The sequence below is a fragment of the Drosophila erecta genome, unplaced genomic scaffold (assembly GCF_003286155.1).
Source record: "Drosophila erecta strain 14021-0224.00,06,07 unplaced genomic scaffold, DereRS2 tig00000000-arrow-pilon, whole genome shotgun sequence".
Lineage (NCBI taxonomy): Eukaryota > Metazoa > Arthropoda > Insecta > Diptera > Drosophilidae > Drosophila > Drosophila erecta.
Genome location: NW_020825194.1, coordinates 18759881 through 18781831, shown reverse-complemented (window position 1 = coordinate 18781831; position 21951 = coordinate 18759881). Strand labels below are relative to the sequence as shown.

General features: G+C 47.4%; 1 protein-coding gene across 2 annotated transcripts in view; it reads right to left on the bottom strand.

Moving 5' to 3' along the window:
* Positions 1-1402: 1402 nt before the first annotated feature.
* The window catches only part of LOC6552626 (stAR-related lipid transfer protein 13), an 87097-nt gene continuing 66548 nt past the window's right edge, over positions 1403-21951 (bottom strand). Inside the window, exons 7-16 of one of the 2 annotated variants that reach the window (XM_015154717.2) lie at positions 18670-19343; positions 17554-18427; positions 17093-17135; positions 9037-9108; positions 5503-5654; positions 3764-5408; positions 3185-3671; positions 2848-3120; positions 2607-2786; positions 1403-2547 (exon numbers count right to left, since the gene is read on the bottom strand). In XM_015154717.2, coding sequence (XP_015010203.1) covers positions 2433-2547; positions 2607-2786; positions 2848-3120; positions 3185-3671; positions 3764-5408; positions 5503-5654; positions 9037-9108; positions 17093-17135; positions 17554-18427; positions 18670-19343 — 4515 coding nt within the window. In that variant the 3' untranslated portion in view covers positions 1403-2432. Of the gene's footprint in view, positions 2548-2606; positions 2787-2847; positions 3121-3184; positions 3672-3763; positions 5409-5502; positions 5655-9036; positions 9109-14090; positions 14542-17092; positions 17136-17553; positions 18428-18669; positions 19344-21951 lie in introns of those variants that run through there. The other variant, XM_001979887.3, reaches the window with a different exon arrangement.

The following is a 21951-nucleotide window of genomic DNA, read 5'->3' as shown; positions in this document are numbered from 1 at the left end:
TGCTGCAATCGATGTCACTGCATGTGGGCAACATTGCAATATGCAATTTGCAATTACAATTATGCCTTGCCTGACTTCCCCCAGCAGCAGTAGTTTCTTGCACTCTAAGTATAGTCTCAACCTGGCCATTAAGGTCGCCAGCTTGACACTGAGCGAAATAGTGGTAGCATTCTACTCATATACCACATTTGTGCTATGGATTCTGGGCGAGTAAAGCCAGTGCCAAGTAATAAAGAAATATGAAACATATATTTTTTCACATTTAGGTAATTTGTAAATATTTAGGTATTTAAAAAATATATATTTATAAGCATTTAAGTAATTAAACACTGCATTGGTCAGCTTATATTCCAAATAAAATGGTAGTTGTATCTGAACAAATGGATCCAAAATAGATAGCAGGAAAAGCTAACTTCCTGCGCAGCGGTGACTTCTGCTGAATATTATTTACCAATTCCAAATCGCCTTTGGTTTCGAGTGCACAAATTGCCTTCCTTCGCACACAACCAAACGCCCCAACAGGAGTCGAGCACGCCATGGCGAACATAATTTTTTAATGGACTTTTAATGTCTGCCGCTCGTGCGGGGGGAAATGCAAAGCGAATGGGAGTGTGTGTAAGCGCCTTCCTTTCGCAAAGCTTTTTTCGGGGTCAGTTTTTGGGGCTGCCCGGGGTCCGGGCACAATTAGCGACAGTTTGTGCCCGACATGTGTAAGCCAGCGAGAGAGGTGGGCTTTCATTTCCCGGCCGGCGACTCGTGTGCTGTCAATTTATTAGTCGGCGCCTCGCTTGGGCGGCAGTCAATTAGAGAGCAACAAGGCTCACGTGTTTTTAAACTGCCAATAAGTTGGTATTATGATCGGCGCGGCTAATGGGTGCGATTGGAACAGGTTTTCTAATTGGGCGCTTTAGCCAAGTGTGCGGCGACTTGGAAAATGTAGTCCGTTGCGTGAGAAATCTATCTGTAATTAAATTGATTGCAACCCTGTACTTACTGCATTAATGGGCCCTTAACTTATCCCTTTACTGTCAGTCGGCTTATACAGCACACAAGAGTAGTTTTGAAGTCTTAAAGTTGATTACTCATACGCACTGTTGCTCTTGCAGGCTCAAATACCATGTAGTGGCGCCACCTGTGCAGGCATCGCCAGCAGACGCCACCTGCACGGGCAGAGCAAGTGGATTGGGCGCCATCTACAACAGCTGAATCGGTTAAAGTGCTGCTTCCGCAAGAGGGCGGCAGGGGCGCCACTAAGCCTTAACCGTTTGAACAAAACAACCAAAATTTAAAACCAAAGTAATATTTCAAAAATCTAAAATGTTTTTCCGACAGATCTACGCCATTTCTCTGCCATTTCTAAGCCACGCAACAACGAAATTCCCACAAGCAAAAGACGTAATACTTGGTTTATATGTTTCGCATTTCCATAATATGCACTTTTATTGCGATTTCCTTTATGCATCGAATATTTGAGTTACTGCTCCCTTCTATACACTTCACATTGGTAGTTTGTTTCCGTGTTTCTGATCAGCATTTCCTCGTCATCACCGGCATTCATTGGTAACTCGTACACTCGATTATAGATTTATGTGGTAACGTATTTATAGACACATATAAAACTATATTATATAGTATAGTATATATATATTGATCGGGGATCTTAGGGCACATCCATAAACTAATGATAGTGGTAATCATTCTGATTTCACACCGCATAGTGGAAACAATCGTACATCTCAGTGTTCAGGTAATGCGGCGTCAATCAATCAACATCTGAAGCCAAATCAATCGATATCTGCTGACAAAACTATTGGGTGACAAAGTGGTTGTCGATGAGTGTATTTAAGGTTAGTACTTTAGCTTAAATTTATAAAATTTGACTAGTTGAATTTGCTTTACACATTTTAAGGTTGCTTTTGCTGTTTTCTGTGTTCCCGAATATACGCTGTAACATATTGCCAAGACTACAAACTAATTAACATTAAAGATTTGGAGTGCCGTAAACGTAGACGTAAACTTTAGCAAGAGAAATCGTTAAATATATACTTTGTGATATTTGCGTGTGTTGAGTATTTTGGATGTTAGATTGCTATTGTCGTACAGTAAACGTATGCGCATAAGTTAGGACCACGTATAAATATAATACAGTAAACTAAGCAGTTACGTCTAATCGAAAACTAAATGGAGAAACCTACTAAGTGTATTTACAAGAATATATTCTCTCTGATCCCGCTTCATCCCATTTTGCAGGATGAAACGCAAGCTCATGTTTGTGGTCCGTGGGTTTGATTGGATTTTTCCGCGTAATCGTTGGGCTGCTCGCAGTGGGGACTTCAACTTCATCCTCCAGCTATCATATAATTACGTATAAATGCGTCAGTTTTGCGACAGACAACGCCAGGATGGTTATATCCTTTCCATTTATATCTCCTTTAGACCTTGCTTTCGGGTCCATCGGCCACGTGCTTGAAGGCCAGCCGAATGCGCGACAGATAGTGCGAGCATATGTGTCCGTAGTTCTTGTTGTACCACTCCGGCGTCTTGCCCCTGAAAGTATGCAACCAGTTTGTTACACCAGGATACGTGTTGAATCAATCGCAACTCACTTGACGTCCACTCTAGCCAGGTGCATCACCCTCGATCTGCCGCTGCCACAGGGCTCTATGAGATATCGTGAGGCAAGGACCACGCCCCTTACCGCCCCGAAGAGCGGCTTCGCCTTGGCGTGGTCGATCGAGGTCTCCACTATGACGCAGGCACCGCGCGGCAAGTCTGTTTGCCAGGAGCTGAGAGGTTAGCAGTGATTACATTAATTACATTAAGTATTTACGGCACTTGCAAACCTACCGCAGCACACAAAAGTCCGTGGTCAGCTGGCCGTCCAGAGCATACTGGTAGATCTCAGTGCGGTCGTCCAGCTTCTTGACCGTCTGACATTGCAGCAAATTCGTGTCCCAGGAGGCTCGCTGCTTGATCACAAACTCGAGGACCTCCTTGGGTGGCCCCTCGATCTCCGTGGAGCAGCGCCACAGTCGCAGCGGATGACCATCGCCCACCTTTTTGTAGGCAATGTCCACACTGCTGTCGTTCAGGGAATTGATGCTAAACCAGCCGCGGGTTCTGTTTAGGATTGGAATAACCAGTTAAGTAAGTAGGAGCCTGTACCTGATGTGAAGGAGCTTACTTTTCGCGACCCTCCTTGATGGTGGCACTGGTGCACTCGTACAGGTATCCCCGCCAGTTGTGGAACTGCATTCCCTCGCCCAGAGCCTCCAAAGGAAGTGGCTTCGACTCCTCCATGTAGCTGAAGTTGCACTTGCTCAGCTTCTCCTTGGCCGCCGTGTAGATCTGCTTGTAGTGCTCGATCATGAAGGAGAGGCACTCGTGGGAGGCCTTCGCCTCCGCCAGCTCCTTCATGTCCGGCATTCCGGATCCCTTGCCCTTGCGACGCGGCGAGGCGGATACGGAGGCGGAGCCCGTCGAAATGGAGGAGTGGAAAATGGATTGGGCCAGGCACACGCCCAGATTGTTGCTGGTCATCTGGTTCTGCTGCGAGTTGGCCGCCACAATGGTCAGGAACTCGAGCAGTACGTACAGGATTTCCCGGTTCTCATCGGGCAGCAGCAGCACGGCACATTGCACTGCGTCCAGTCGCACTTCAGCCGGCAGATCTAAGGATTTGAAAATCAGATCATTAGGTATGCAAACAATTTATGCATCTATGAGATATTTATTTGTTTGTAAGAGAACTACATTTACTTACGTTGAAAGATGGCCACGAAGGTCTCGGACATCTTGGTGGTCAGCAGAGATTCGGGCAACTCGCGGAAATACTGTTTCAGCATGTCGGCCACATCGTAGGCCTGTTGCAGATCAAAGACATCCATGCACTCGGCAGTGGAATCGGTGACTTCAATTTGCTCGCGCAGCTTTATGATGCGCGACTTTCCACCGCTCTTCCGGAAAATTCCCACCTGGTCGAGGGCGTTCAACTGGAGCCAGCGGAAGGCGGCTCGCACGGCCATGGGAAGGGTCTGTCCACTGCGCTGGAGGATCATTAGCAGCGGCACTCCAAATACTTTCTTGTCCTTGTAGTCCGGCATCTTTATCTTCTTGATGAACTTGGGCAGTTCCCAGTTCCAGCCCGAGCGATGGGATGGACAGTACCGCTCCATGTGTCCGGTCAGAGTGACCAGTGCCAGCTTACGGATTATTTGCAGCTGACCCGCCGACATGGCGGCAAATGGCATTCCGCCGGCATCTTCCTGCAGGGGCTCGATTTTCTTGGAGAAGCACTTGCGGAATATCATATTGGGGCGCTCCTCCATCTGGAAACTGTGCCAACGAACCACGGGCTGTCGCTTGGATCCACCATTTGAGGCTCCGCCAGCAGGATCCTCATCGTTCTTGGCCTCCTTGCGTGAGGTGCTGCGTGACCGGAAGGATGACGACCGGAAGCCGTCGCGTTTCTTGGGGTCCTTGCCCAAATTCAGTGATCCTCCGCGAGTCAGTTTCTTCACCTTCACCTCTGTGGTATTGGAGTTGGCATCCTTTATGAGGAGCTTGCGTCCCTGATGACACTCCGAATCGGAATGGGCGCCTATATCATCGACCTTTCCCGTGCGCTGCAGGAATCTTCGAGCCTTCGAGGGCTTTCGCAGGGATAGTTTGCCCCCCGTGGACGATTCCTGGCTGTCGCTGTAGTACGACGAGGAGTCATCGGACTTGCCCTCCTTCAGTTGCGACATGGGACTGGAGAAGAAGTGCAGCGGACTGGTGCGCATCGAGCGCGGAGTAGTCGGCGTCCTCTTGGGACTGGAGCGATTGGGACTCAGGAAATTGTCACTGTGACTGGGCACTTTGAGGTCGTTGCCGAAGAACGGCGCCTTGGGGAATGTGTGCATGGGGCTCAGGGCCGACGGCGAGGGCGGGGTGGAATAGACGGCATCCGGCTTGCGCAAGCTGCTCCTCTGGCTGAACTGCGAAAGGTCCAGTACTGTAGGTCCACTGATGACGACGTTTTCGCGGTTCTGACGCTTACGACGGCGCGACTTGATGGACTCCACCCGTCTCAGCAAGGCCTTGGCCTGATCCTTGATCCTTTCGCTGCCACTTCTCCTCAAGCGACCGCTATCTGATCCCTCGCCCAACGAAGATCCGTCGTTGGCGATTCCACCTGCCTTGCTGCAGCCCGGTATCACCAGTGTGATGCCAGCACCATCTTCTTCGAAGCGATCCGGACTCGACTCCTTCGACGAGCTCTCCGTCTTCTCCACGTTCAGGCTCAAAAGTCCCGGAGGCGGCAGCTCCAGGCCCATCTCCCCGATCCGCGACCAGCGGCGAATGTGCGGTTGGAATGTCCAGTGCTCGCTCAAAGCGAAGTTCTCGTCGTCCGATTCCTCCTTTTGCTAAGGGCAGTCAGGTGATTAAAAGCAGGGGTTAGTAGTCTTATTTAATAAAACATCCTGCGGGATGTTGCATAGAGCAGTGGCACCATCTTACCTGTGGTGTCTGCGGCTTGTGCGACTGGTCCAGCCGCATGGTGGCACAACGATTGAGGACGCAGAGCCGGCGGTAGAGGGACTGCAGCTGATCGTTCTCGAGATTGGTGTGATCTTTGGCTACATTGTTCAGATCGATCGGGAACTGATGATCTGCAAAGGCAAGGGAATTCCCGTAAGAAGGACGCTCTAGGCTGGATGGAGTGAAGTGTAAGTATCTGCGACCGCACGCCTCGACGACGCGTGAAATTCTAATTGAGAAACCTGAAAAGTCGAACGCCTATGGCGCCAGCGATCATTAAACGGGTACGAGTCGGGTTGGCTCTGTGTATGCGATATATAGTAGTCTGCCACATCGGGCAGTGAGTTTCCACAGCGCTTTTCCACATATTTGCGTGGCCAATTCGCACGTAGGAAATCAAGTTCCAAGGCGACCGCCGCCTCGTTCGCAAAAAAAAACGAGAAAAATTATAAAGAAAAGATTATACCCAGACGTTTACACATGTCGCGCCGCGTCACACGGATACAGCCGTACTGCAGATACAGATACATTTGCATCTGCAGCTGCAGATAACGATGCTCGGCATCCGTAGGATGCACTGGATGCCTGGAAAAGCAGCATTGTTTGCACAAATATTGTTAGCATTGCAACAATATTTTGTTCTCCTAGAAAAGCCATTCATGGTTTGTTGAACTTTCGGCTGCCAGTAACGCCCCAACTCCTTTCTTCTTCCCTTTCATGAAGGAAGCTTTTTATAGTCTTGTTTACGCTCCTCCAGCGCCATTCTTTCCGTACTCTTGGCCCTGCTGCGTATTTATAAGGCCATTTCGGATGCTTCCCTTCAAACAGTCGAGTGTTGAGTGTGTTTAGTTTTTAATTGAACGCCAAAGCCCAGGTGTAAACACCACGGGGAAGTGTGCCACTGCCACCAAGTGTTCGACAACCCATTGGGAGTTTCGGGTAGTACATTCGTCTGACGTCAGATAGGTATTGTTGGGAAGTCGGTGTAACTTTCTGCGGCTTTTTGTTTTTTTTTCCTGCGAGGCTTTTCACAGTTTACACGAGAGTGTAAAGGTGGGAAATCGTTTATTGGGCCAATTATATGAGTAATCTTTTTCCCCAGTCAATGACGCAGATTGCAGTGGAAATCGAATGTAATTTGGAACAATTTATGGCTGTTTTTGGGGAAATATAGAAGCAATTAGCCTGGAATCTAAATTAGGATGCGGATTTCATTCGAATATAGATCTTTATGGGGTCTCCACGAAGTAATTATTGTTTAGACTTTGCCATAGAGACTTTACTGGGATAGAACTTAAAAAAGTCAGTAATATGGACAACTGGATTGTAAATATGTGATACTTTATGGGACGCCAGTGAATTATTTTTACCACTCCTCGAGTTGTGCGCTCCCAGGAAAACCGGTTGCGCTGGACCAAAAAATCGATTGCCAAGCCTCATGAGCTCTTATTGCCCTCTTAAGCACTCCCATATGATCCTGGCCTGGCGCAGGTCACACCCTCGAATTAAGTCTGCCACTTTCAGTGAGTAATGTGAGTGCAAGAAATGAGCAAAACGCAAACAAAGGCTGGCGAGGAATACTCGGTCCTGGGTCCCTGGCCAAATTAACAGTCGCTTACAGCTGGAACACCTCCTTTCAGCAGCCCAAGTCCGCCAAGTCCGCCAAGTCCGCCAAGTCGGCCCAAGAAGCCAAAATCCAATGACAGAGCGCGAGCAACTTACACACCTACGGCATTTTGATTCGCAGGGCCAAAACGGCTAAGAATTCACCAAATGCCCAGGAAATTTGAGCAGCCATCTGCGCATGCGCCGCTGCCTTGTTTACACGAAACTCATTAAAATACGCATTTATCATGTTGTCCCCGGTCAGCAGAAGGTACTCATGCAGATGGGATTGGGATTGGGATTGGAATTGAAGCCTGGGTCCTGGGTGGGGCTCCAGTTTAAATGTGCGCACGAATTATTCCACAAGTCGGGAATATACTCACTCAGGAAAAATATATTCTTAGTAAGGCAAAGAATCTCTATCTCGAAAACGTTAGTTGGGCGGACTAATTATAGATATATGCACTTTCCAGTGATATGTGACTAATATGTGCAAGAGACTGACATATGGAAAAGCGCGTCTGGTTTCTCTGAGTGCCTTTTCCATGGGTTCTGGCCTCGAATTTATGCAATACCATTCGCATATTTCAAGGTCGGCGACAGGGCGCCTGCGGACATGTCCAAATTGCAGGCTCTCCATTTCAGATTCACTTTTTGCCCAGCGCGTTTTGGCGTTCCTCGGCTCTGCTGACTGGTTGGTCATAATTCAAATGAAGTCGCCGAACTTTTTGGGCTTCAGAATGTACTTTTCGGGTTTGTTTGCCGAATCTCTGCAGATCTTAGCGGCTCATCAATCTGCGAGGCCTCCGGGCGTTAAATGCGTTGCGACAAATGCGCTGGAGAAGAAGGGTCGCCTTCGCTTGCGATTAAGGAAGTCAAATAAATATGCAGCTTGCGCGGGTCAATGAACTTATGCTAACATTTTGGCTGGTGGTTGTAGTTTTCGAGTGCCCCGCTTCAAAGGCCAAAGCCCTCTTCTTAGCTCTCTTCTCAAAAGGAAAAAAACCGAAACCATTTTAATTTTCGGTTCTGTGCCGCGTTTTTTTACGAAGGTGGTCCCCATAAATTCTCGTGGCCTGCGTGTCCTTTAGCCTTTTATTATATTTTATCTTAGTTTGGTTGCTTCACGAGTTTTTGCCGGTTCCTTATGTGTTTTTTGTGCGTTGCTTTGGGTTGAATTCCAAAGATTGCCCCGATCCCTTAGGTAGGCGTTGCTGGGCTTTCGTTTTCGCTTGAAAGGACTTGGATAGAATTGGATCGGATCGGATCGGGGATCCATCGGGATCCATTCGGCCTAATTGTTGTCGCGGTTTGTGCCGCGTGTTTGGGATATCAATTTTCACTATCATGTTCAGCGCAGCTCTTTGTCTGGTTTGTTTGGTGTTGAAATCTTTAGACGTCGTGAGGCGGCACTTAAATTGTTCTCGAATGTTGCCACGTCATAAATGTTTTGTCGTCGTTGTTCGTTGGTTGTTTATTTTTCTGCTACTTGGGCGCTGGGTGCTGGGCGCAGTGGCGAAAGTGAAAGTTCGTGTAATACAATTAATAAACTGCCACTTGGCGAGCGTTAAACACACAAGACTAAATGGCATGTTGGTCAAGTGCCTTGGTCGCCGTTTCTGCTGTTTCTGCTGCTGCTGCTGCTGCGTCACCGCCGATGACGAGACCATCAATTACCGAGCACCAGCCTGCCACGCCCCCAGGGGCGACATGCACCGCGGAAAATAGGGACTTGCAAAGTGGACTTCTTTGTGGAACTGTGGCTTAGCAAGGACCGAATCGTTTTCAGTGGCCTGTCCCCCGATGTTCAAATCAAATACTCAAATACTCAAGTACCCCCCTTTCTCTCAGTGCAGCGCAAGCGGAAGTGCGTAGTGGGGGCAGTTTGGGGTCGTGGTTCGCACTTACCTTCGTACATCTGCGCATATTGCGGAAAACCTGCAGCTCGCAGCCATTTGCAAGCCTCCACGGCTTCGATTTCTGCAAGAGGGAAAGAGAGAGAGGGGAAAGTGCAGGATGAATATGAGTTTTCATATTGCGTATACGCCACGCAGGCAGAATTAAATTAATTGTAATTAAGTTGCGAGCGAATCCCTTTTGCCCCACCAAATTCAATCCGACCGGCCAGCAAAACCAATTAAGAGCGGCCTGGTCAAGAAGCCGTCACCAAAGTCTGGCCATTGTCCACGGTTTTTTCAGGGTCAGTTGATGGATTACGTTGTAAGCCGACCAAATGGAGTTGACGGTTTAAAATGATGTGGCTACGGTTGGTCATGGGCTCAAATTGTTGCATCCACAGCCACTTTACCTTGGCCAAAGCGGCGCGAAAGTAAAAGCTGCAGAGGAATGGGAACTTGGTAGATGAAAATGGATTTAGCAGCTCAGAGGGATAAAATTGCTTATTTATGCTGGGCTAATTTGAGGACAGAAGACAAAGAACGCATTGAACCGCAAATAACAAATGTAAGTCATACTTTTTATGAGCCTCTGCGAGCACAATGAATTCAATCCAGTTCGAATCCCAGCCAGTTGGCCAGTGAAACAAAGGAAGCCAAAGGCACTTGGCCTCAGCTATTTTAAATGCTAATCTGCTCAGCTATTGCTGTTGCTTTTGCCACGGCATTATTTATTTTTGCTATTTCAGCTTGGTTCAATTTGAGTAACGGGCTCTGGCGACAGAGCTATTGATTTTTAATCAGGCTGAGCGACAACATGAAACAGTTTCCGGCTGCTTACTGGCAGCAGGAAAATATGGAACCTATGTCGAAAACGGGGGGTGGGGTGGCTGCTGAGTGAATTATTATTGAGTTTTGCAAGCGATTAACTTGCACGAGGATGCCGATACCACCGGCAAAACGGCAAGCCAATGGAGCGAATATGGGGGCACCTGTCCAGGTTTCCTGCCATTTCCCACTGTCTTTGCAGTTATTTATAAACGGGAGCAACCCTTGGACATCGATTTATGCTGCTGGCACTCTGACAGCTGCTGGCCGGACGCGTGACCCGCTTCCAGCGGATCCGGGCACCCGGCCAGGTCGTCCATGCCCACTGTTTCCGCTGGAGCTGACCCAAGGAATTACTGCCAACTCGGAGCAGCCTTAAATTATGTATGCAAATTGTGGGTGGTAATGGCGCTACATATAGCGTTACACGTCTACGATTAGGACGATTACTTCGACTTGTGTGCCGTCAAATTGACTTGTTTATAAGAAAGGCACTGCCTTGCTTGTTACAGTCTTGCAGTATTGGTGTTTAAATAATTAAATAATATTGCTATTCACTTGACTGCAAAGTTTCCAGTATAGAAGTTCACTTAAATCACAACGTTTTTAAGCACGAAACTGTAAGCAAAACTGTGTCGCTGTTTTTCCACTCGTGTTTGCAATTTTGCAAGTAGACATAATTACTATCCTGCATTAATTATCCCGCAATTGCCAACTCTGCGTTGGCAGTATTATTTCCCTCTAAATGCCACTCGAGCGTGGTATAAATTACGCATACGCCGCGTTGACGTCGCCGTCGCAGTCGCAAACTCATCTAAAAGCCATTTAAAGCGGGTAAAACAATGTACACCTACACATTGTGTGTGTGTTAAAGGTTCACTCACAGCTTATTGCGTCAGGTTCAATATTTGAACATGTTTACCCACACACGCACACACGTGCACAGCGCCGCCCAGTTGTTGTCCTTATTGTCCTTTGGACAGTATTGTGCCCCGCGACCCCGCGCTTTCCCCAAAGCCAGCGACGCCTTTAAACATTTCCAAACAAGCGACGCGTAAATTCATGAACCTCACCTGAGCCCAGGATAATAATTATTCTGATGGACCCGAGTGTGCCTGTGTGTGTGTGTGTGTGTGTGTGTGTGTGTGTGAGTGTGAGTGTGGTGGGCGCTTGGGGGCGTTTGCAACATGAGACGATGCTGATCACCGGCACTTCCACGATGTAGCGTCCTGACCTTAAGGCTAATTCGAAAATATACAAAATGTCAGGCAGACTGCCTTCCGCCGTTGTTGTTTGAACCAAAAACACATTCTTTTCTGGCTTATTGCGTACTGTGAACAGTGAACTTTGCACTTTGAAATCGCCGATGATTATCCACGTGATATTGAATTTCACAAGCCAACTAATTTGTTCCTAGACCAGAAATAATTAGGGCTTTGTTTCATTTTCGGAAAAGTGCTAATAATAGCATACTTTTTGTCCCCGAAATGCGAACATTTCAATGGTGATAATGTGCACTTTAAACCTAATCAATTTAATTCTCCATTTAGAAATGAGTTTCCACTGAGCTTATCTTTGAGCTTGTTCTCCTTTGTCTCAGCATTCTGCATACATAATTTCGCTTTTGAGCACGGCATTAATTGAAGCTGTAGCTTAAGCTTGTGTCTACTAAATTTGTTTAAATTTTCAATTAAAATTTGCATTGATTTCAAGAGCCGCCCACAAGGACCACAATGGGTAAAAGTCAAGCCAGCATTCTGATTCTGTGCGCTGTGGAGCGGAGGAAAGGAAAGTGTCAATGAAAGCAAAGTTCCTAACACAATTGCCGCAGACTCTATCCTTCGCCTGGAAAACTCTGCTCACTGTGTGGGTGCGTGTCACTGACACGCATTTCCACTCCTGAAAACGAGTGTGTGTGTGTGCTCCAGAAAAATGCAGTCGAGCTGCGTGAGATGGCATTGTATGCGGATGACAGACAACAGCGTTTACCGACCGACTTGGTTATGTGTTATGTAAAGGATTTGGCCTGTGTGGCATGCGTTTCCATAACGAAGAGTGCTCTTGTTACGCAGAGCTGAAACTTTAAGCTGGCCTAATGTGATTAAGTGTACGAAAACAAATGCCGTAAAAGCATCGAGCTCAGTGGGAAAAACACGCTGCTATTCTAGCTGCATGAATTGTAAATCGATTTCGGTTGACACTAATTGATAGCTAATTCAATTGCCGCAGGCTGGCCGAAACATTATTCAGCAATTTCATTAATTTGCCGCTAAGCGATTTCATATGCCAATTATGCTGCCATATAAACAGTAAATTACATCGCCCCAGGAGCCAAAAACAATGCAATTCGCTGCCGATGGTAGATGCGAGTGAACCGAGTACGTTCCTACTTCCCATTAGATAAATAATTGTCGTAGGTGTCGTGCCATTAATTAATGGCCAACTGGCCATTGGCAAAACAAGCGGCGCGGATGTTTTATTGTCTGGCATTGCATTCAAATGTCGGGAGGAACATAAATTTCAGTCACCTTGTTGCTGAGCCATCAAAGAGAATGCTGGCCAAAAGTGGATTATTAATTATAAAGTGCATCCCAGAAATAGCAGTCCGTGCCTGTGAACTTGTAACATTCCGCTTTCCGTTTTCAGTTTTCCGTTTTCTAAATAGAGTCTTTGGGCCAGGCCAACCGAACATAAATAGACATGTGCACACTCCTTTCCTCTTCACTGGGCACTCAAAAGCCTGCTGCCAGTTGCCTGCTGAAAGGATAAAGCTATTTATACATTCCTGGGCCATAAGTGTGTGCCACGGCGTCTCCCTTCTTCTAACCAACTCCCTTTTTGGCCTGCGAGCGGGTGCAACAAGTGGCAGGAGCAGCAGCTAGTAAGTTTAATTTGCCGTGAACTCGCCAATCGATGGGTGGAGTGGCTCACTTCGCCGGGAGCAACCGTTTTGGGCCCTCAATGTAATTAGGGGCCAAGTAGCAGGGAGCCCCTTGGGGAATTTGCTGGCCAAATATACCAGATCATTGAGCTTTTAATGTGTTTTTAATGTCAGCGTATTATATGCGCCGAACGCCGAACGCCGTTCGCACACAATGAAAATAAACGAATTTCGCATTCGCAAGATAAATAAAAATTCACAAGCAAAACAAACAAGAATGGAAGGTTTGTACGTTGTTATAACCCCAAAATGGCAGGGGGAAAAGCGAATGGAAATGAAATTGAACAGCGGAAAATGCTGGTGGCTTACAGGTGGTTCGATGTGAGTTTTCCCCAAGGAATCGCCGAATTAAAGAACAAGGAAATTGTATCAACCATAAAAATGCTTCTCCCACTGGCCATTTAAATTGTATATACACTTTAAGCATCGTATTCATAAATTTTGCTTTTTGGAGGCACGAACCGTGGAGGCAGGTACGAGTTATAATTAAAACAATTTCCCGCATTTTTTACGTGTTCACGTACATACATATTAATTGTATAATAATTTTTTTCCATTTATTACTACACGCAAACAATTTTCTTTATTTAAATGAATGGCTTTGCTTGACTGGCGCGCAATTTCACTAGAGTGTAAAGAAAACGGCGAAACCGCTGGAATCATCCATGATGCTGATGCTGATGATGATGACCGATGGTCAGTGGCGGAATGTACGTGGATATATCAAATGCATGTAGCGGGAACATTGAATGACCAACTGGCTGACTGAGTGGCGGAATGCTAGTGACAGAGTAGGAGGCGTATTGCCATATCTCCCACCACATTGATACACATAGTCCCAAACTGGCGGTGCAAATAATTCGATTCAAATGCGAGGCGTCGACTGATAAGTACAAGCTGGGCACTGGAAATAGCCGTGCCCCGCATTCCCATTACCAAAAATAAACGGATTCTGGGTGTTCGAAGGAGTGGGAGCATCCCCTTGTGGGTGCTGAAAAACTATAAACAGCCAATTGCTGGCGGTGCGAGTGGCGCGCGCCCATTCCTGCCACTGGGAGCTCGATGATCCAGACTCGCATATTTCCATGATTGTAAACAAAGTATTTAACAACTTTCAAATTCGCCCTTGAGCAGGGCCACACTGAAAGAAACGGGGGCTGGATGGCTGACTGACTCCACACGAGTACAACAGAAAAACTCGATTTTAGGAATCAAGTACCATTGATTGTGAGTTCAAAATAGGTATAATAATTTTATAATATCGACAAGTTAGGTCCGCGAATGCCAGTTCTGCTCACCTGCAATCTTGCGTTCGCGCATTTTCCGCCACAACGCCTCGGCCTTGCGTTTTGGCCAGTTCTCGAACTTCTGCGAGAAGCTCCTGAAGAACTTGTACTCGCGTATGGTGATGGACATGCGGCGTTGCATATTGGCCAGTTTCGGCAGCGCCGTCTTGAAAAGCACCCACAACAGCGATTACTCCGACCGAAAATAATAAGCAACACCCGTCTTGGGCGAATTTCTGGTATTGTTTGGTAAAAATTACACTAAATGCACTCCATTTCAAGCACACAATGCACACGAAAATCCGATCATTTTCCTTCGCCCTTCCCAACGCTATTATTCTGACTCAATATTTGTGTTTTGGCCTGGCTTTAAGTCGCTGGCGTCGACGCGCTCCACCCGAGTTTTCCACTCGGTACGGCCACGAGAATCGACAACCGTGCACGGCGCCTGTAAGAGCACTAATGAATTTGCAACGCAGCCCGTTTTCCCAGCGGAAAATGGCGAGCCGACCGCACGATTCCATCGTCCGCCCGAAGCAACGGACACGAGCGAGCGAGCAGACGGGCGCACGGGGCGTATGAGCAACGGGGCGTATGAGCAACATGGATGTTCTGCTGCTGCTGCTGCTGCCGCTGCCGCCATTCTTCTCGTGCTTCTTCGAGGGCCCAAAGGTATTGTGCGCCGAAAATGGGCGGTGGTAGGGCTGCTTCCTGAGGCCCGTGCAACATAGAGTTATCGGCGCCACAATCGCTTGTTATTATTTTCTGTGGTTAGCTGGCCAGGGCCACGGCGAACAAATAAATAAATAAATGAATAACTGTCATGTTGATGATGCTTATTTCATTTCCATGTTCGCCAAAAGGACTCTCTGCGCGGCAGGGCAATGTCGGCTTATGTGTTATTGCTGTTTTACTTATTTTACTTGTTTTTCTTCGTTTTCCCTGTTTTTGTTTTATGAGGCATTCATTAAAATTTATACGTTGGCATGTGAAAGTTTCAAGACACCGACAACCGCACCTGTTGCTCCACTGAAAGCAATGTGGGCGCAGTTGGTGTGCGGGCTGCGGTGTGGGCGTGGTTGTGTGCTTTGTGCACAGTTGGTTTGGCACAGTTTTTTCCACCGCTTATGAGTGCGCTTGAGTGTGTTTCAAGGTTAAGCTTTTGCTTGGTTTTATGATTTATGGAGAGTTGAATGGTAAATGGTATTATTGTGTCTGGAGAGGGTTTGATGATACAGCCGCACATTTGCTGGCTATCACCATTGGGTCTCAGTTATTCAGAACAATTCTAATCGTAGAAGTGCACACAGCTGCAATACGTTTGTTTAAGGATCACGTTTGCTTACATTGCTTACATTGGCAAACAAGCCCATTTTTTGCTGTTGAACCAGACTAATTGATTTAGCAGGAATATTATGAGCAGAAATCATTGGCAAATCACTCGTGTACATTACTTCTCATTAATCTACTCCCACTGTTGTATTTCTGTTTTTTGGGCGTGACTTGGTGCGGAACACGGAACACGACATGCAGCTTTATAAATGGAATACAATATAAATGCGTGTGATTTGTACTTGTGCAATAGCATTTATAAATCTTGATGCATTGCAGCGCGTTAATCTTTTCAATAAAGCAAACAACAAAAGAGCAGGCCACTTGGCAAGTCAGCTTCCGTTAAGAAATAACAATAAGCCCGTCATTATGGACAACGGAGCGTATGAGCAATGCAGTGGCACACATAAAATTGGCAATATAAATACGCGTAAGTACACATGATAAGCCCGACCCGAAGGCCGCGACCTTTAGGAGGGCACGTTCTGGTCGAGAAAACGTCACTGTCGTGACGTCAGTGCGCTCGGAAATGGCAGGCAAACACTCAGATAATGGTCATAAAATGACCATCTCCCACACCCGCCACTCTGACGTCATTGGCCAAGATTGCTCCGCACTGCTTTGTATGTGCATAATTCGCTGGGGCAGTCAGGCTGCAAAAAAGCGAAATTGAATGAGGGCTCCAACAGCCACTGGAGGACACTGCGTCGTCCAGTTTGTGATTCAATTTTTGTTCTCCCATTCATTTATACGCCATTTTTAGCACACAGAGTGCCATCGCACCATCATCATCATCATCATCATCAGCCGTCGAGCTCTGGTCAAGAGGCAATATGTGTGGATAGATATGTCTATGTACACATAGGGAAAATCCAAACAGAGTGCTTTTCCGATTCCATCATTGAACTTTCAAAAACTACGTCCTAGCTTCCATTTCCTATATTGCAAGACATATTCGATGGGGTTGTTTCTATGTGCTTCAGTGTTTCTGTGCCCATTTTGTTACAAAACTAGGAATCTATCCAGAAAGCAACATAAATCATTATAGCATGGTTTGGTTTTTGATAACTGCCCTGTTTTTCTCAGTGCGTGTCCGCCATTGGATGTTTGGACAATACGGTGTGCGGAATGGACAGATTGACAGCCATTTTCGGTTGGGGATTGGGCTTGGAATGGTGCCATTTGTAGTGAAGTGTTGACGGAAGTGTTGGAAATTCGCAAAAAGCGCCGTTTGCTGGTGCTCTTGATATGCACGTTTGCTGGACAGCGAACATGAAAGTAATTTAAATGACGGCCGCCCTTCAATTGTTTGCTCGAAATGAAAGCAAAAGTTCGAAACTGATTTGCTGCCCCAAACAAAACCGTACGGTATGTCCCTTCTCGTGGAGCCCATCACATATAGATCAGACTCACAAATAATTATAGAAATTATGAATCAAGCCCCTTGGACAGACTGTTATTATAAACCACTCAGGCTTAATAACACACCGCTAATTGGCTGGCAGGACCACCGGCGCATCAAATCAGGCATTCAGCCATTCTGCCATTTAGCCTTGATGTTCCGGCCCGGCCATTTAAATAACTCATTTAGCCCGGCTGGTTTCGTGGCCAAAGAGAACTCGTTGGGGGCTCCTCGCTCCACATATTCACTACTCACTACTCACTACTCACTATCAACTCACCTGCTAAATAGCGATCACTCTGCGAACGAGAATAGCGCAGCGTCTGTGGGAAAAAAGAGGGATCGGGTATAGGAATGTCCATTAATGTCTGGTAATCAAGTTGATGCGAGGGCGGGCAGATAAGTGCTGCAGGAGGATCTATAAGCGGATTGGGAGCCCTTCTCCGAACTTGGCAAGAATAAAGCAAGATAAATTGTGCGAGTTGCCTTGAACTGAATAAGGAGTTAAGTGGAACTATGGAGTCAGAAGGATGATCAGAATACGAGTTTTAAATTCGACTTGCGGATTTAAGTGCAGCTAAACAAAAGCCTGCCAAATGTACGAGTATCTAAGCAAATAAGCAAACAATAAGGACTGGATTAAATCACTAATTGACTCTTAATTGAAGCAAACATTATTCTTTGCAGGCCAAGATAAACATAAGCAGCTAGTTGCCCTCGAGTTGTTTTCGTTACACTCACCAATTGCTGGGCCTCAAAATTGTCGAATCGCCGACTCATTTCGCGCTCCTTGAGCAGCATCGGCGCCGAGTTGGACTTGGTGCACAGCTCCTGGATGCCACCGGAATCCCCCAATCCGCTGTGCAGCGAGGCACTGCTGGGCGAAGGCAGCTCCACAAAGTGGTGCAACTGATTGGCTGCAGTGGCCGAAGGACTCAGAAGCGACTGGAATGGTTCCTGTCTCAGGACCAGCGACAGTTGTCCACGTTCCTTGTTCTTGATGGCATGGTGGTGGATGGGCAGGACTTTGCGCGGATGCACGAGCGGTTGCGGTGAGTGGTAGTGGTCCAGGGAGTGACTCCTCTGGGTTCTGGGCACGAGAATGGGCGGTGGTGCAGTGTACTTGCGCCGCAGCACCACTGGGGTGGCGGCGACACCTCCGCCACCACTGGCACTGCTGGCATCGCCATCCGTGCAGTCGCAGTCCCACATCTCGTCATATTCTTGCGACTTGCTCATCTTGTCCTTTTCCTCGTCCAACATGTCATCCTGCGATTCATTGGTCTCGCCACCGCTGCCACATTGGCTGAGGACCTCGAGGACGTCAGGATCGTCCGAGGAGGCCACCGAACCGCTCTTCTGCAGCTTCATCTTGCGCAGCGCCTCAAAAATGCTGACCGACTCGTTGTCCTGGGCACTTCCGGCGCACTTCCTGTGATGATGATGATGGTGGTGGCTCTTCCAGTAGTGGGACATGTCCTTTGGCGGCGTGGCTGTGCCAATGCCACTCTCGTTATTGTCGTTGTCCAGTCCAGAGGAGTCCAGCGAAATGCCCGATTTGCCGGAGCTCAGGACACCCGTCGCCTCTTCGCAGGCCGAGGAAGACGAAGTGGAGCTGCAAAGTGATGGCGTGTTAAGACAGTGACAAATCAATTCAAAGGCGTGTTCATTACACTCGGAACAAATTGCAGTGCTTGCTTGTGGACTTTAATATGGGAAAAACGAAAGCTTGACTTTGAAGTTCACGAGTGTATCTCTTACAATTAAGAGTTTGTTTAAAGTATGGTATATAGTTTAAAGTATCTGGTCAAGCGCAAGCAATTTCTCCGAGCGTAATGTCTCAATGTGGGCACTCACTTATTGTCTTCATCGACGGCGCCAACGCTGCGCAGAATGGACTCCTCCGAGGTCCAAATGGTCGACGTGGATCCTTTTTTGGTCACATCCACCAGGTAGCCGGGCGCGGTGCTGCCGGCGGAGGAGCCTTTGGCCGAGTGAACGGAGGCGGCTGATTGGGTTGCGGATGAGGCGGACGCCGGCGGCGGGGTTATGGCATTTCTGCTCGTCAGCGCCGCATGATTAATGCCCACCCGTTTTGGCATCGACATCGGCTGGGAGGCCAGCATTGTGTCCATGTCGCCGCCGCTCAGTTGTCGCTGTCGCCTAGATTTCAAGTCCTCGATGGTGGTCGCCAGTTGCGATTCACCTGTTGCCATCGCCGTTCCCTTGGCCGCCGCCAGCTCCTCGATTTTCAATGCGCTTTGGAAATTTGTCAGCTTATGAGTTGCCGGTGTCGGCGTTATTGTGTCCGCTTGGCCATTAAGTGGGGGGCAGGCCAGACTCTTGCGCTGACTCTGCGGGGGGAGTGCTGCGCCTCCAGATCCGCCGGCTGCTCCTGCTCCTCCTCCGCCGCTGGCGAATCCTCCATTCGGCGCCGACAGGGTGCGCATATAGGCAACATTCGATTTGGTTGCCGGCGATGGCTCGTTGCGTCCGCAATCAAGGTAAAACGATTGCAATGGAATGGTGGCCTGGAAGAGGCAAGGAATACACTTAGAAAACTGCTTTAAAAACATACCGAAATTTATACAAAATTATATATAACACATGGTAACAATTTGATTTACTGAGATTAAGAGTTCTGAAAAACCAAAAGACCATGCTTAGTGAAGTTGGCTGGAGTTGCAAGCAAACGTAGGCCTACTTTCGGCAAGTGCAGCAGGAAGAAGAACAAGTTAACTTATTAAAATATAGTCAGTCAGGTTTAATAAAGAAAAGTCGACACTGAGTGCCGCTGACAGTTTCGAGGGCGGCAACCTCAACCTCAACCTCCGCGAACAAGGACCTTGAATGCATAATGAGCGTGGTGGACCTGGCTAGCCCCAGCCTCCGACTCCAATCCAATCGGGGCTACCTTGTTGGGGAGCCCAAGCCAAAGGCCTGGGACAATGCGAAAAAGGAAACATCAGCGGAATTTTTAGACATTGTCAAGTGGAGCGCGCAAGAATTTACGTATTTTATGCAAATCTTTGGCCAAGACAAGTTAGTTGGTTTGCTTTTTTTATTTCCGAGGAAAGGCATCTCAATGAAGCCGACTTCCCCTATTGTTTCGGCTTATGATTTATAAGCCGCGTGTGATAACAGCCGATTCTCAGTTCTAAGAACCCGTGGTGCACCCAGCTGCATGTCTGCTGCTTTATTCACGGTCATGTTTTATTGGGGGATAAGTGCCTTATGTCAACTCGATTTACAAGCCTTTGGCAAGCGTTTGACAATTTGCTTTTCTCATTTGGCGGGGAAAATCCTGGCTGCGGCGGCAACAGGCGGAAATTGATTTAAATGATTTATCGGCAGAGAAAAATGTGTATTTATGCCTCGAGCCTCGGCCTCAAAACCGGGAACACAGCGTTGCTGCTGCAGCAGGTTGCTGCGTTGCATGTTGCTGCTGTTGCTGCTGCTGCTGCTGATGTAGCTGCTGCTGATTCTGTTAGCGTAATTCCTTGGGGGCCTTGGGCGAATCGCTGGCCAGCGAAATTGCAGGCACAAAAAGTGTATCGCAGCCTGATGGAAGTTGCCAGTCGAGTTCCCGAAAGCAATCAATATGGAATGGCTGGGCTTTTATAAGAACATGAATATAATGCCCAGCGTTTAGGCATTTCCAGTTAACATTGCAGCCCAAGTGCTTCAGTTTATTGTTTAAATATTTAAGCGCTCAAGTGCAAATTATAAGCAGTACCAGTATGATTAAAGACCATTGGAATGAAACAATCTGGAGTGCTCTCTATGCAGGGCAAATGATCTTTGGCAATATGTGTGCTGAATCTGTGCTGCTCTGAAACCCGAAAATACATTTAAGATGGCCAGCTGCACAGATCCCCCTAATCGAGTGTCCGGACCAGACGACGCCCATGCAGAAATGGTCGCAGGATGCGGATGCCAGTCAGTCAGGGGCGTCCTTTGGGAACCGAGCACCACATCTGTTGCCGTTTCGATATCAAATTGGTAATGCATTATGGAGCAGTCTGGAGCAGTCTGGAGCGGCAGAGCCTGTTGCGGCAGCGTCTATGAATTATTAATAAAGACGAGTCGATGGCGATGCCATCTGAACATCTGAGCATCGGAGCATCTGAGTGAACTGCGTGTTAATGAGCCGCCAACTCTCGCCGGCGACGCATTAATTGGGCGTCCAGATCATTGGCGTTTATGGGCATGGTAGGGAAGCAGGCATATGGCCATTTAAAGGCAGCCGGGCGCCGACTGCGAGCGGAAAATAAAAACTTTTACCACTTTACGGCCAGTTATCAGGCCGAAGATCATCTATTTTGCCGCGCACACTCGATTAATTTAGCGATTTTATCAGGGCAGCCAAAATAGAGAGGAAACGTTCTCAATGCCCAATCTGCTTTACATATGTAAGCAATTTCCTATGACTCTGCGTCCGTTGGATTTCTGTGATTGAAATTGAAGCATTTTATGGCTGGGGAAAATTCAAATCAGTTTTATGGGCGGCAGTAGAATCCGATATCCGAAACGCTGACAAAGACTTATTTAAATGTCATAAAATTGTGAGCATTTCTCACAACACTGCCGAAGAACGAAGAACGATTGGGAAATGGAATGGAAAACAAATGAAATGTTTTCTTCGGTTAGTTAATGAAAAATGCAATAAAATGAACACAAAATGACACATAAAAATGGTTTTTCCTCTAGGTCGCCGCTGGGGTTATCAAGAATTTCCGGGAGGCAGAAACTGTATAAATGCTACTAATTGATCATAAAAACGGGGCGCACGAAATCTAACAAAATACACATATGCACAGCGTTTGTTTGCCGCTCTCGATATCGATGACTGAAAACTGAAAAGCTGAAAGTCGAGTGACAAATGCACGGCCAACGCCTCAGCGCCCCACTTTTATTGATATGTGACCCAGAAAGTGGACAACATACAACATACATAAGTACTGAAGAGCCCCTGATCATGCCCGGCCAGACTATCGCAAATCGATTGGACATGCCCCGACTGCCACGTAAATGAGTGGACTGGATGACTGGATGACTGGACGCGGAGGCCCGCGGTCACGCATGCGCACTGATAATAATTATCAAATCAAAACACTTAAACGCCTGCCCGGCCCATCG